This window comes from Balaenoptera borealis (genome assembly GCF_965194805.1).
Source record: "Balaenoptera borealis genome assembly, chromosome: 4".
NCBI classification, from domain to species: Eukaryota; Metazoa; Chordata; class Mammalia; order Artiodactyla; family Balaenopteridae; genus Balaenoptera; species Balaenoptera borealis.
Window position 1 is genome coordinate 57,025,766 of NC_138861.1, and position 15,441 is coordinate 57,041,206.

The 15,441-nt window shown below is 38.7% G+C and overlaps 1 protein-coding gene across 1 annotated transcript in view; it reads left to right on the plus strand.

Moving 5' to 3' along the window:
- LOC309628527 (uncharacterized protein) overlaps window positions 1-15,441 on the plus strand; it is a gene marked incomplete at its 5' end in the record, with an annotated part of 30,151 nt that overhangs the window by 2,323 nt on the left and 12,387 nt on the right. Inside the window, one exon of the mRNA XM_082391615.1 lies at window positions 14,749-14,790. Within this exon, the coding sequence (XP_082247741.1) occupies window positions 14,749-14,790 (42 nt within the window). The remainder of the gene's footprint in view (window positions 1-14,748; window positions 14,791-15,441) is intronic.

Below are 15,441 nucleotides of genomic sequence, written 5' to 3' on the forward strand. Positions count from 1 at the left end.
CTTCAGGGAATCTTACAGCTGCCGCCATGTTGACCATTCCGGATTGTGTTGACGAAATTGGTCCCACGCGTCAACTTGGAAAGAACTTACAAAGGGTTCCTATCCGGAAATGGCGGAGGGGGAAGGGATTCGAAGGAGCAAGAGGAAAGGAGGTGGGACCAAAGTAAGCCTTCGAGCCGGCGCGGGAGGGCGCACCGCGCGGGTGCCCCTTGGCTGTGTTCCCCTTAGTTCTGAGTGCTGTGTAGGGCCCAGTGTTTCCTGGTTCCATTTCGACAGTTCAACCATCTTCAGGGAAATCTGCCCTTCCTGGAAAGTATGGTCCTGTTGGCGATGCTCCAACTATTTTATTCCTCTTTATTTTTTTCTTTTTGATTCGGCAAGTGCACTCAGAACGATCATTTTATTAATAAATTGTGAGAGTACCCAGGAGAGCATGAAAAACAGAAAATCTGAATAATCTCACCAGCTTCCACCGCCACATTTCCAGCCTCGTAAAGACTTTTAAAAATTAACCAGGCTGTCCACTACCACCCAAGGGGGGTGTCCCACTCACTAACAAACTCGTTTGAACTCATCGCAAGATCAGCGTGGTTTTCAGTTAATCTGAACATTAAGCAGTTCTACATTTTCCCGCTACTGACAAACTGTGCCATTAGGATCAACTGAATAATAAAACTTGACAAATTTATATAACACTTCTAGTTTTAAAATGGCAGATCTAAGACCTACGCACAGGTTATTCTGACCGGGGGGAAAAAAAAATCAGTATCCTTTCCATTACGTCACAACTGTCAGTGTAGTTTATCTAAAACAAATCTGATCACGAATTATATCACTTCCCAGTTTAATATAAAACCCTCCCTTGACTACCTCAAGCTCGCTTCTGGCCTCCACCTACCTCCCTGGCCTCAACCCTCTGCCCGCAGCCCACCCCCATTCAACCCCATTCACACACACGGTTTCTCACCTCCAGGCCTTTGTTCACTCTGTCCCCTCTGGAACGTCCTGTACCGTATCACCTCGGTAACTGTTTTTTAAATTTTTTTAATTTAAGACTTCAACTCCGGGTTTATTCACTGATGAAGCCTCCCTCTTCCCTTCCCAGGCTGATTTATGGCCACCTCTTCCCGGTTTTGTACAAGGCTTACACCTGTTTTTGTTTATCTGTTTGTTTTATACAATTTTATTGAGTTATGATTCACATACCATACAATTCACCAGTCTAAACTGTACAATTCAATGGGTTTTAGTATATTTATAGAGTTGTGTGACCATCACCACAATGTTACCTGTTTTTCTCAACTAATCATCTGAGCTCTTGGGGACAGAAATCATGTCTTACTCATTTTTGTAAACTCAGCACATACTACCTGCCTGGCATATAGGAGGGTCTCAACAAATATTTGTTGAATAAGTGAATGTTATATGCACACATGAATTATTGACTCGATTAGAATGGCAAGCTTGCAAATTTGCTTCCCTGAAGCTGCCCATAGGAGTGGATCAAAGTAAGGTTTTCACAAATGCTTTATTTTGTATTTGTATACTGTACTCATCTACATGAAGTATAAGATTTCTAATTTATTTGCCTGCCTTGCCAACACCTAAGCAGTTACTTCAAAAGTTCCACACCCATTTATGGCTGTTATACAAAAAAAATTAGAAAAAACTGTATCTACCTTTATAACTTTCTTTCCTGTCTCCCTCCTTACCCTTCCTCCCTTCCTTTCACAAATACGTGAGTGCCTGCCATGTGTCAAGCAGTGTGCTTGGCTATGCACAGATATGGTGAATAAAAGAGCCGTTGCTCCCATGATACTTAAAAATGAATTTCACGTAAGGGTAAATGCCAGAATTAGAGCAAGTTCCCTTAATTTATCTCAGACAAAAAACCAAACATCCAGATTAGAGATTCTGGTCCTTAGACTCTACATCCCTTCCTTTTCGTAGTTGGGATCAGTTGGCCCCCATGTGTGTGCTTCTTTATGTCTCCTGTTATAATAAGAGAATTTAAACATCCGATATTAGGATTTAGAGTAACATGTAATGTGCTTGTAGTAGTAGCCTTATTGAAGCAATGTCCTGTAGAGGTTCAGCTTACCTGATTGTCCACTTTGGGCACCAGAAATTGATAGCATTAGTCAGGTGGGGTCCAGAGTCCAGTTATCTATATATAATAATATATAAAGAGGTTATTTAGCTTGAGACTTGTAAAAACCACAAAAATGCACACTCTGAGATGGGAACTCCAAGCCTCTAAATATTTAACACACAATGAGGTTCTCATTAAAGAGAAGCAATAGAGCGTTTTAGTTAAACAGTGGTGCTCTGGAGAAAAACTTCCCAGGTTTGAATCCCAGTATCATCACTTACTAGTTGTGTGACTTGGGGCAAGTTACTATACCTTTCTGGGCCTCAGTTTCCTCACCTGTGAGATAATTTACTGAGGTACTTATTACCATACCTGGCACAGAGTAAACACTCATTAAATGTTAAATGTTGTCATTACTAAGGAACCAGGGAGAGCTCTTAACCAGAGAGGTAAAATGAATAAGCTGTTCTAGTAATCTTTCTTCTAATATCTGCTTAATTCTTAATATGATACATGCTATTCTTGTTCCTATATGTGCTAGGATGTCACCTTCTTCATATGAGAATTCATTAGTATTTTCAGAAAGTCTTTAGGCTGTGCTTATGTACTTCCTCAAAGTTCACTTTAAAGCAACTTTTCCCAATTGATTTCTAGGAAGGTTTTTACTCTCCAGGAGTCTTGGCATCATGCCAGCTACCTGCCTGGCTAATTTCCTTGGGAAAAGTTTTGCAATATTTGCCCAACCTTGTAGTTCTCTTGATCTGTGTTCTCTGCCTTCCTCAACTATCTTCCAATTGAGCTGGAAACTCCTTTGCAAGAAGAGTCTCTTCCCATTTGTAGTTCAAGTTGAAAATGAGTACTCTGATTGGACAAAAAAAGGGACTCTATGACATTTCCTACTTCATTAGTGTGCAACAGAATCACCCAGAAGGCTTGTTAAAACTCAGATTGCTGTGCTCTACCCCCCAGAGTTTCTGATCCAGTAGGCCTGGGGCGGGGCTCATTAATTTGCATTTATAATAGGTTCCTGGGTGATGCTTATATACTAGTCTAGAGACCACACTTTAAAATCCACTTCCTATGTAATTTCATGAAACATTTACATCCATACGTATCATTAACTTGGGGAGGAGTCGTTTTATTTAACAACTTTATACTCGATATAATATAAGCAATAAAAGCATGAATTTCCCCATGTGATATGTCTCCAGGATCAGACTCTACCCACTCTTATCTTCTCCTTTATACAGAAACTGCTATTCCACATCTGGATTTCAGCTCCAAAACTGTCCAACTGTCAGCTGGGAGAATTTTCAATGTCTGCCTGTCTACCTATCTGGATTTTAAGTATTACCAACTCCTAGGTTCCCTTCCCTCCTTGTGCTTACTTTATACTCAGATTATTTTTTTAATAAAGAAATCACTATCTAGAATAATAATTTCTTAGAAGATTGAAAGTTTGGTGAAGAATTGAAACTCATTTTGTCTTGTCCTTTCCATATATGGGAGTTTCTCTGTCCAACAACCCCTAGGAGATTGTTTTAATTCCAGATTGAATTAGGAGGTTTAGAACTGTCCAGTGGAATGCTGGTAAATGTTTGACAACCAGCTTTCCAGTACAAAAGACACAAATTTATAGTATTTGCCAATCTCCATGGTGTAAACATTCCCAAAATAGGTGATTTCAAGCTATCATACATCAAATCAACCAACTCACAAAATTCTGACAACCTAGCACTTGGTTCTCACATGACTATAGCACTACCGGAAGTTTCTTAGTAAAAGCCTTTGGTTACTTTTAGAAGGCTTACACTAAACCAATTCATCCTAGAGCCACACTTCTCAAACTTTAATGTAAATACAAATCATCTGAGAATCTTATTAATATGTAGATTCTAATTTAGTAGGTCTGAGGTAGAGCCTGAGATTCTGATTTCTTGTTAGAAATCTGTTGGCTCCTAAGTGATATTGAGGCTGCTGGTCCATGGACCACACTTTGAGTAGCAAGGTCCTAGAACACATCCTGGAGCAAAATTCATATTTCCATCGTTAGTCCCAAACCAGAACCTTCTGAATAGGTCTCTTCCTAATACAGAGTATAAATTTAAGTGGATTCCCAAATTTCTAGGTATAAACTCCATGACCTCCATCACTCAGTGGAGATACTAGAAATATCACTAACTTCCTGCCCCGCCTACATCTGCTGCTGTTGGAAACTTTCCTCTCCCACATAAATAAAATTCCACAAGCCCCAGCTATTTGGATCAGTGGAAACCATCTGACTCAAGGAAAATCTGTTCAAACTGTAGCCAGTGATCTGGCTTGAAAAGAGAAGCTGGGCCAGTCGTCCTTCTCACAGAACTGGAATTGGGAAAATGAAGGGCTGAAACATTTAGGTGGGAGAACTCAAGCTGTAAGGTCATGGCGTAGATTCAAGGCTAGAGAAGCCTTGAAAGGCAAGCTGGGGTTATTAGCAAGCAGAAATGATGCCTGAGTAGAGTCACATGAAGCCAGTCAGTTTCAAGAATGGAATGGAGTGAGGATGCCTTGAAAAGCAGAAATATCATGAAGAAGAAAGAGAGCTACCTGGCTCTGAGAGGAAGATAGCAAATGCTGCCTCAGTTCCTATTTCCGTCAAGCCTGCAGTATCACTGTTCCTCTCCCTGCCTTCTTGTGAGATCCATATCTACCATATATATCCCTACAACAACTCCTGTTTTCTTGAGCTATCACCAGTGAATATCTTTATTTTCTAAACCAACAAACAAAGACCTAATTTAAATCATGGGACTCTAGTTATTCTAGTCAAGATGCATGAATTGGCAGCTCTCTGCCAGAATTAGTAGCAAAGCCTTAATCATGGAATCTCAGAGTTTGAAAAGTTAGATGTATAAACCCTCTCTATGATACTCTTAAATTTCTGGTTACAGATGAAGGAACAGAGGCACTGAGAAGTTCAGTAACTTGCCCAATTTGTACATAGTTGAGTTGGGATTTGAATCCAGGATGCCTGACTCCAGAGTCTATGTTTGTAACCACCAGTACACATTTATCACACACATATTTCTTGCTGGACATTGTGCTAAGCATGTAGTAGCTTGCTTAATTAAAGATAAAGAAACTGAGGCTCCAAAAAGTTAGTGAGTTGCCCAAGGCCACACAAGTAGTGTTCGAGCCTAACAAGACAGTCAGTGCATTTGACCGTCACCCCGCCTCCTGCTTCACTGCCACCCTGAAACTCTGGTGTTTATACATACATACACCTATGACTCAATATTTCTCATGCCAATTTTTTACATTAGAAAATGGCCAGGTAATATCAGAGTGTGTGGAAGAAAGTAAATAACATGTAAACACCTATACATTATTTTTTTTCTTCAAAGCCAAGGGTGGAAATCACAAGCACCAACAAAACACTAACTGGAGTTAGTTTTTTTTTATCTGTGATGCACGCAGAGGTAAAACTTGTTTGAAATATTTATCTAAAACATGGCAATGCATTTTTTTAAATGTTATAAATCTGAGAAAAGTAACAATAGCAACAAAGGAATTCTCAGGAAGAGGTTTTATTTTTATAGAAGAGTGTGCAAACTCATGAGAGGAAGCAGTAAGGATTAAAAGGATGTGACTCTCGTCCTCCCTTCTGTACTGTGTGGCTTTATTGTTTTGTTGACTTAGAAGTGAACTTGACATTTTGTTGTTGCACTCCTTTCAGGTTCTTTCTTTTAAATTAGGTCAGACAGAGGCTGAGTTCCTTTCCAAGGTCTGACCTTAGGGACTAATAAGGGGTTAATAATCTTATTATTAAGATTAAGTAATTATTTCTTAGTTATTTTTATCTGAAAAATATTGAATCAAATACTCCAGTATTCACCCATGTATAGCAGCATCTCATTTGGTCTAAATTATTGTATTCCGTCTAACAGTTTTTCTGTTGTTGCTACTGGGTTAGCCTTTTTCTTCTTCCCATGGTTATCAGGTGGAAGAGGTAGAACAGTGGTGGTGTTGGAGGGAATAGGGGATGGGATGGGAAGAAAAGAGGCTCAGAGTGGAGCGGGCTTTAGTAATCAAGAAGCCAGAGGTTCAGTTCAGGTTTTCATGGCATGGCCAACCCCAGCAAGCTGTGTCCCTACCCAGTGCCTCAGTTTTTCCATGTGAAAATAGGAATGACAACATTTTTATGGCACTTGATTTTCCATTGCAGTTCCTCAGCTTCAGTGACACCTTGTGAATGTATGCTAAATAACTATGGATAATTGTTAAGGGTTAATTTTTAATGGGTAAATAATAGATGCTTTTCTGGCTCCTCTGGGACAGATGACAGAGCTCTAACCCAAGCAAAAAACAAAAACAAAAACATAACAGGTCAAAGGGATATGCGGGGACCCACGGGGAGGGAGTAATTAGCATTTCTGACCCATCAGGGAAAATAGATTGTATTTAGAAAAATAAATAGATTTCTCCAAAAATCAAAGGAAAATAATAATGGCTGGGCATAGAAATAAGAATGGAAATTTTTTACTAAATAAAATTTCTTTTCAACTGTAATAATTTAGGTTCTAAAATATGTACTGGTAATTGCTTATCTTTCATTAGTTTGAACCATTATAACTGGCAGAAAACATGTGATTCTTCAAGAAGATACAAGAATGCATCACTCTCCTGAACCCTCTCCGGGGGAGGGCTACAGAAGATTAGGGAGAGTAAGACACCCTGGTGCTCAAGGCTCCACTCTAGGAAAAGGCCCAACCCCTTCCATGGCCGACAGCAAGGGTGGGGATGTTTGCAGGGTTACCACAATTCACCATTTACACAGCACACAGAACGGATTCAGGAAGTAGTGGCTGTGTTACGGGAGGGCTCCACTTAACCCAAGTGGTGTGCATCCTAAGATCCAGACACGTGTTGGAAGGACAAAGGACCTGCAGTGTGTTTTGCATGGCTCTGAGGAGCAGTTCATCCTAAGGGAGGTGGAGAGCATTTGAAGGGCACAGGACCAGTGTGAAGGGAAGGCAATTCTGGGTGTGTTCTTCAGGGCCCCGCTTCTACATGCTGCCTTCCAAGGATGAGCGTTAGAACCTGGGCAGGGAGGCATAAGAAAAATATATAAAAGACATTGCACTGAGACCTCTGGGGGACCTGTGAGCCCAGAACTTCTTGCCTATGGGAACCAGGTAACAGGGAGGACATCAGAGAAACTCTTCAATGCCATGTGCATTTACACACTCGGGACAGCTTTGGTGGCTTTGGCACCTTTCTTACAGATAGTAACCAAAAGCAGTAGAAGAGAACGAAAAGTGCTGATGCCAGGCAGTAGCAAATGTGTTTGGGAGCCCCGATGAGACGCCCCCTTGTTACAATCCTTACATCCATCCAGAACTTGGGAGAGCTTGCGAGCATCTTAGGGTGAAATATAGAACCAATAATTATTGGTCGTGTCCTAAAGGCAGAGAAATAATCAAATTCTAGTTCACCCTCAGTCTGGAAAACAGCAGCTGCGTGCAGAAAACGCTCTGAGAGTAAGACAAGCAAGTATGATTATATTTTTTTTACAATAATGTTGCCCAATTATTTACTAGGTTTCATTTAATGTTTAATTCTCCTAAATTTTCTTTGGCCAAAGGTTAGCAGGGTTTTTTCCCTTGTACCTTTCTATAAAGTATGTAATTCCAGTTTACATAATAAAATATGACACACTGGACCATATATCTTAACTTACTATTAACTGAATTAATATGAAATCCTGGTCTAATTTCCTAAATCTTATCAAGTTACCTATGACTATTTATCATATTTCTTATTCTATGAGAATTAAGTATCCTTCATAGTCTACAGTAAGAAAGCATTATCACAATTCATGGCAAAATCTGAATAAATTATGCTCACTGGCTAATCCTCCTTTGTCATTTATATTGCCTCTTTCAAATAATTTAGTAGATTAGAACAAAGCTTTATTTTTACAAAACTGTTCTGCCCTTATCATGTTGCCAAAAATCCACCTGCTACAAAAATGCTTCATTATCTTATACCCATTTTTTCCTGACATTGTTTCTCCTTCCTATAATCTGCTAATTATTGATAATTTCTTATTTTAAAAGAATACTGTACTGGTTATACTCCATTTGCTACCAACTATATCCTTTATTTATCCTGTCCACCCTGCTAAGTGTATGCTTGGTGACTGACTCTTTTAAACTGTACCACCCCTGGGACTTCCCTGGTGACGCAGAGGTTAAGAATCCTCCTGCCAATTCAGGGGACACGGATCTGAGCCAGGGTCGGGAAGATCCCACATGCCGCGGAGCAACTGAGCCCGCGTGCCACAACTACTGAAGCCCGTGAGCGTAGAGCCTGTGCTCTGCAACAAGAGAAGCCACTGCAATGAGAAGCCCGCGCACCGAAGGAAGAGTAGCCGCCACTCGCAGCAACTAGAGAAAGCCTGTGTGCAGCAACAAAGACCCAATGCAGCCAAAAATAAATTAATTAAACTGTACCACCCCTGACTAATACAGATACCTAGTCAATAAACAGCTGTTCCTCAGTATCTGTGGGGAATTTGTTCCAGGACCCCCCATGGACACCAAAATCAGATGATGCTCAAGTCTCTTATATAAAATGGCATAGTATTTGTATATAACCTATACACATCCTCTGGTATATTTTAAATCATCTCTAGATTATTTGTAATACTTAATACAATGTAAATGCTATGTAAATAGTTGTAAATACAATGTAAATGATATGTAAATCATTGCCAGCATGGCAATTTCAAGTTTTGCTTTTTGGAATTTTCTGAAATTTTTTTTCAAATATTTTTGATCTGCGGTTTGTTGAACACTGCATGCAGAACCCTCGGATACAGAGGGCCAACTGTATTGCTAGATCAGACTTTAACTTTCTCTGTGTGGAATACACAGAGAAGTATATTTGTTGGTGAAAATTTTTAACACTATGCTAATAATAACAATTTCCATAGTTCAGAGGAAATGCAGGCAAGAAGTCAAACCATTCACAGCAGGTCCTCTTATGGTTACTTCAGTTCTTAACTCTGTCCTAAGGTCTGTGTCTTACTGTAAGAACACCACTTTCATCTTACTTCCAAGGTACAATGCTGCACCAGTCTTTGCTGAAACTCCTTCTGTACTTAAAAGAGATGGCCTTACCCCATGATCTACAACCCTTCCAATATATAATAATACATATCTAATATTTGGAGTCGTTCAGTCAAGAATAATGTCCTGGAGACTCCAACAAGTGTCCATTAGCACTCTCCAGGGACCACGGAACAGTTCCCTACGACATTGACATTATAATCTGATTCTCTTTAACTTTTCTCTCTAGTGCAAATGGCAAAAATGCCTTTTTGTTGTTTCAGTTGCCTAGCAGATAACTGTTAGATCACACACACACACACACACACACACACACACACACACACACACACCTCCTAAGGGGAAATACGAATTCTCAGAGATAATATACATTGTTAAACCAGTATTGGCCGAGAAATGTTTTTTAATTGAACTGATAACTAATTAAGCTAAAAAAATCTAGATTTCTGTCTTCTTTTGTAAATAGCCAACAGACCAAGGCATACTGGGCCCATATTTCTACATGGTCATGACCCACTGGACCTGAGAATGCATTGGACTTTTTAGTTGGGGAATCAGCTACCCATGCACCACAATCGTCACCACTCTGTATTGCCTCTCTGGACATGTCATTCATTCAGTGCGTCAGCCTAGACTCTGCAGACACTTGAGCTGGCAACCTCTAATCCCACTTCTTTTCAAATTATGTCCTCTGGAGTCTGTCAGAATGAGAAATAGGGCTACTGCTGAAGAATAAACCTCTTAATGGTTGTTCTATTAGCAAAAATACCAGGGTGAAGCTTTGAAATTACCACTCATAAAAATCTGAGTAAATACTTAGATAAGGTCCATTTGCCTTTCATATTTTAAGCAATTCACCTAAGGGCCCTGCTATCTTAACCATGTATATTTAGTAATTATTTATACAATTTGCTACTTTTTTGTAAGTAGGTAGATGTTTCCTATCCTGACGGAGTCTTTCTCTATTTTACATATATATATATATTTTGTAAAGATTTATTTATTTTATTGATTGATTGATTGCTATGTTGGGTCTTCGTTTCCGTGCTAGGGCCTTCTATAGTTGCGGCAAGCGGGGGCCACCCTCCATTGTGGTGCGCGGGCCTCTCGGTATCACGGCCTCTCTTGTTGTGGAGCACAGGCTGCAGATGCACAGGCTCAGTAGTGTGGCTCATGGGCCCAGTCGCTCCGCGGCATGTGGGATCTTCGCAGACCAGGGCTCGAACCCGTGTCCCCTGCACTGGCAGGCAGACTCTCAACCACTGCGCCACCAGGGAAGCCCTCTATTTTACATATTTTTGAACACATTGGACTCTCTCAGTCAAACTGGTTTAGGTAAACTAGCTGTCAGTAAATTAGTCTGAGCTCATCAAGCTATGTTTTTTAAATGAATGAATTCTTAAAAGTTTTTTTCATTTGATTCTTGTAGTATGTTTTGTCCAGTTTGAGTTAGTTGTATATGCTGTGAAATGTAACATAGTGCTAGCAGAGACGTTTTTTATTCCCAGCCCAGAATTCTTGTTTGAAGCCTGTCCACTCCATTCCAACCCATTTTTTAAACTTGACCTCCCGCATTATAATATGATGCAACTGAATTTATTAAATCAGTATTGTACTAAGGGTGAATGCTCTAAATGGAATCTCCATTGCTGACAAAAACTTTACACTTATTTTGAAAGTGCAAAACTTTTAAGACTAGTTTGTCATTGGGGCATCTAACAGTGTCCACTTAAACCCTGACATTGTCTAGTCACTGCTGGCTTTAAAATAATGATCAAGAAAATATGGTCTTGTTGCATTTGTAGTACACATCCTTTTAACCAACTTTCATGTGATCAACTAACCAAATTAATTGGACATTAAAAACAACAAAATAGGGCTTCCCTGGTGGTGCAGTGGTTGAGAGTCTGCCTGCCAATGCAGGGAACACGGGTTCGAGCCCTGGTCTGGGAAGATCCCACATGCCGCAGAGCAACTAGGTCCATGAGCCACAATTACTGAGCCTGCGCGTCTAGAGCCTGTGCTCCGCAACGAGAGAGGCCGTGATACCGAGAGGCCCGCGCACCGCGATGAAGAGTGGCCCCCGCTTGCCGCAATTGGAGAAAGCCCCCGCACAGAAACGAAGACCCAACACAGCCATAAATAAATAAATAAATAAATTAATTTAAAAAAAAAAGAAAAAAAAAACAACAAAATAGTGGAGTATAACCTTTAAAAATTGTGAATCACTAGGTTGTACACCTGTAACTTATATAATATTGTATATCAACTATACTTCAATTAAAAGAAAAAAACAAAACCCAAAAAAACTGAACTCATAGAAAAAATAGTCATTTCAATAAATAGTGCTAGTATAATTGAACAACTATATGTAGAAAAAATGAACCTCGATACGTACCTTATACTTTACACAAGTTAACTCAAAGTGGAACATAGCCCTAAATGTACAAAACAAAACTATAAAACTTCTAGAAGAAAACATAGGAGAAAATCTAGGTGACCTTGGGTTTGGAAATGAGATGTTAGATAAAACACCAAAGGCACAATCCATGAAAGAAAAGATTGATAAATTGGACTTTATTAAAATTAAAAAATTTGTTTTGTGAAAGATATATTAATAGAATGAGAAGTAAGCCACAGACTGGGAGAAAATATTTGCAAGCCATGTATCTGATACAATACATACCCAAAATATGTGAAGAACTCTATTATTATTAATACGTTAAAATGAATATTTTCACCCATAGATTTTGCTAAGTATTTTTATTATTAAAAAAAATTAGAGTTCTAGAAAAACAATTACTATACCAGAGAATAGGAACTATTTAAAGCATACATCTTAACTTTTAAAAAGTGGTAATATTTTATTTTTTGTGACAAAATTATTCTATTAAATCCAAATGAGGCAGAGGGTGTAAAATAAGAAGGGGCATTGAAAAGGAAAAGAAGACATAAACAGATAGTTGAATAAAAGCAGAAATAGGATTTGGAAACTAAGGAAATAATAACTAACCCTTATATAATACTTCATGGCTGGCCCTGTTCTAGGTGCTTTACATATATAAGCATTTTATTCTATGACAGCCTATGAGTTGAGTACTAGTATATTATGCCCATTTTGTAGGTAAGGAGATTGAGGCATAGAGTGGTATTTAAAAACATACCCAAAGTCACAAAGCTAGTATGTAAAGGGGGTGGCAACTGAACACAAGGTTTGGCTCCAGGCTATACTCTCAGGTATTATACTGTACTGTCATTGAAATCAACAAGCACGTGTCAAATGTCTAATATGCATAATGCATTGTATGAGACATAACCAGAAAACTAGGACCGTGTTGCTCACAAGAAATGCGTAAAGTTATACAAGGGAGAAACCTACTGCTAACTCACTATGGGAACAAATAAGAGAAAAAGACTAAGCCCAGGTGGGGAGAATCCCAGGTTTGGAATGAAAGTAGAACTTTCATTAGTAGCTTGAAGAATGTGTAGGTGTGGAAACTGATAAGGTGGTAAAAAATACTCAAAGGAGGCTGAATTTTAGGTAAATTGGTCATTAACAGCTGTCATCATTAAGTAATAAGCTTTGGGGAAATTAGCTTCAGATTAATGTATTTCAGTTAAACAATTTTAGGCAACTGTTTTTGTTTTTATTTGTTTGTTTAGATGGATTGGTTTCATATGAAAGCCTCGTTGAGCACTTACCGTGAAAACAAGTGAGAGTCTGAGGGTGAGATGGATATTAGCGGATCTCTGCCCTAGGGCTGTGGGTCAGCATCTCCAGAAGTGCTGGTTAAAATACACAATAGGCCCCACCCCCTTTCAAATTCAAGAGGTCTAGCACATGACAGGAGAATTTCCATTGTTCACAAGTTCCTAGGTGATGAGATACTGCTGCTGCCTGTAGGGGACCACACTAGAAAGCCACTGCCCTAGAGGAATCTCAAACTAACTGGAAAGAAGGTTGGTATTTGGGAGGATTTCACCGCTGAGTTTGCAGTGGAAGGTCAACAGGGAAGGGGATTCTGGGTGGGGTTTGGCACTGCCAGGAGCAGAGACTGTCAGAGAGAATTCTGGGAAAGGAAGTGGCTTAGGAAGTCTGGAAACCAGGGAAGACTTGTGGGAGACCCACCAGAAAGAGCAGCTCTGGCCTGCTAAACTGAATTGGTTTATCACTAATCCTTGGGGATTGAGGATTTTAATAAAGACAGGGGAGAAACTGTAATAATTTCATCACAAAACTCCTTTGACACTCATGAAAGTGAGTGATATCTGCCACATTCCATTAAAAATGAGAATAGAACTTAATAATGTAGCAGTACTAAAAAGCAATTATTTCTAAATGATCTTTTCCCAAACAAAAGTCTACAAGTGGGCTGCATCTTTGGTACAGGGGGATTTCTATTAGACATTCTGTATTAGAAACTCAAGATAAATTTTTAATGCTGTAACTATATTTTTTAAAAAGCACTTCAATTTTTTCTTCATTTCTGGTTGTAACTTATTGCCTAGGAGGGGAATACAGTTGATTTTTCTCCGCAGATTTTGACATTTAAAATAATGCGTGAGCCCAAAGGGTAGGAATTTTCATTACTAAGGTTTACTTTTAGTAAATCAAATCACTGTTTTGTATAATGTTATCCAGCAGGATTTGTTGCATATTAAGAATCAAAAGAATATTGTAAGTGGGTATTAATAATATCTCAAATATATTTAAATTTTAGTAAGGAATTAAAGCCAGCACAATAATGATATACATTTATCAGTGATTATACTGAGACATAACACTGACAAATATTTCAGAGGCAGATAAAGCTAAGAAAAAGAGTTTGGAATAGAAAAAAAAAAACAAAAACAAATCATTTAAAGAACATTTGTGTTTTCAAATAGAACTATGAAACAATAGGGATTTTGTATTTATTAGTCGAAAGCTGTAATTCAACATTGGTGTCAGCCAGCCGCCACCTGTGTTGGTGCTTAGACTGGGATAGGTACCAGGCATAACTGGCACCCACTGAGAGTGGACTGTGCTGTAAGAGTTGCATGCCACAAAGGAAAACTTTATTTCCACAACAGTTTGTAAATGCAACTGTGAATGCCTAATTCACATGAGCAATAGATGGAAAGGAAAATGCTGTTCAGAACACGAAAGATCTAGAGAGGTAAATATCCAAAGCCAAAGAAATTTAATAAAAATTCGTATGAACATCAAAGGAAGTAGGGGAAAAAACTCATTTGTGCATACAAACAAGTTTCCCTCTATAGCTACTAGCTTAGTCCCAAAAAACTACAGGAAAAGACTCAATAAAAATGTCATAAGGGAAAAAAAAGAAAGGAAAATAGATTTAGTAAAAACTGACCTACTGCCAAAACCTTAATTTTCCCTTTCTTTTTTCAAAGTGTATCCATCAATACCATTTTTTTTAGTAAGAACCATTCCAACTCAATTTTAAAATGTGAAATTCAATAAAATATAGCAAAGAAATCTCAGTATTTCAGATCCATTTTAACTTTGTTCATTCTATCCCTCTCTCTCTCTCTTCCCAGGCATAGAACAGAGAGAAATTATTTTTTGGCACTGGAGAAGACGTGAGTTTGTATATTTAAAGACTGCAAAGACTTGCTAATGATGACCATAACATTTCTTATAGATAAGTTATAACCAAGATGCTAAGCTGTACCTGCAGTAAGTAGATATTTCTTATTTGGCTTACTCTTTCATCTTTTCCTGTCAAGCATTTACTACAGCAAATGACCCACTTATTTACTTCCATGGGAAAAGAAGCATTGTAGTACTACCTCTTTGTTCTGGGGAGACAACAGGGCTCAGGGGACCAAACAGTAGTCTGGGGAGACAGAGTCAATGAACTTTAACCTGTCTTTGCCATTTCTTACCTTCGGGATCTTAAGCAAAGCATTTATTCATCCATCCATTCATTCATTTAATAACTTTTTAAAAACTCACATAATAGCACCAGAAGAGTAGTCATGAAGAAAACCTAATTAAATAATATCAAAGAGTTTTGTCAACATAAAATGCTTATTTAATAATTCCTTTAGAAATTGAAATATTAGATGCAAACCATTATATATAGAATGGATAAACAACAAGGTCCTACTGTATAGCACAGGGAAATATATCCAATATCCTGTGATAAACCATAATGGAGGGACTTCCCTGGTGGCGCAGTGGTTAAGAATCCACCTGCCAATGCAGAGGACACAGGTTCGAGCCCTGGT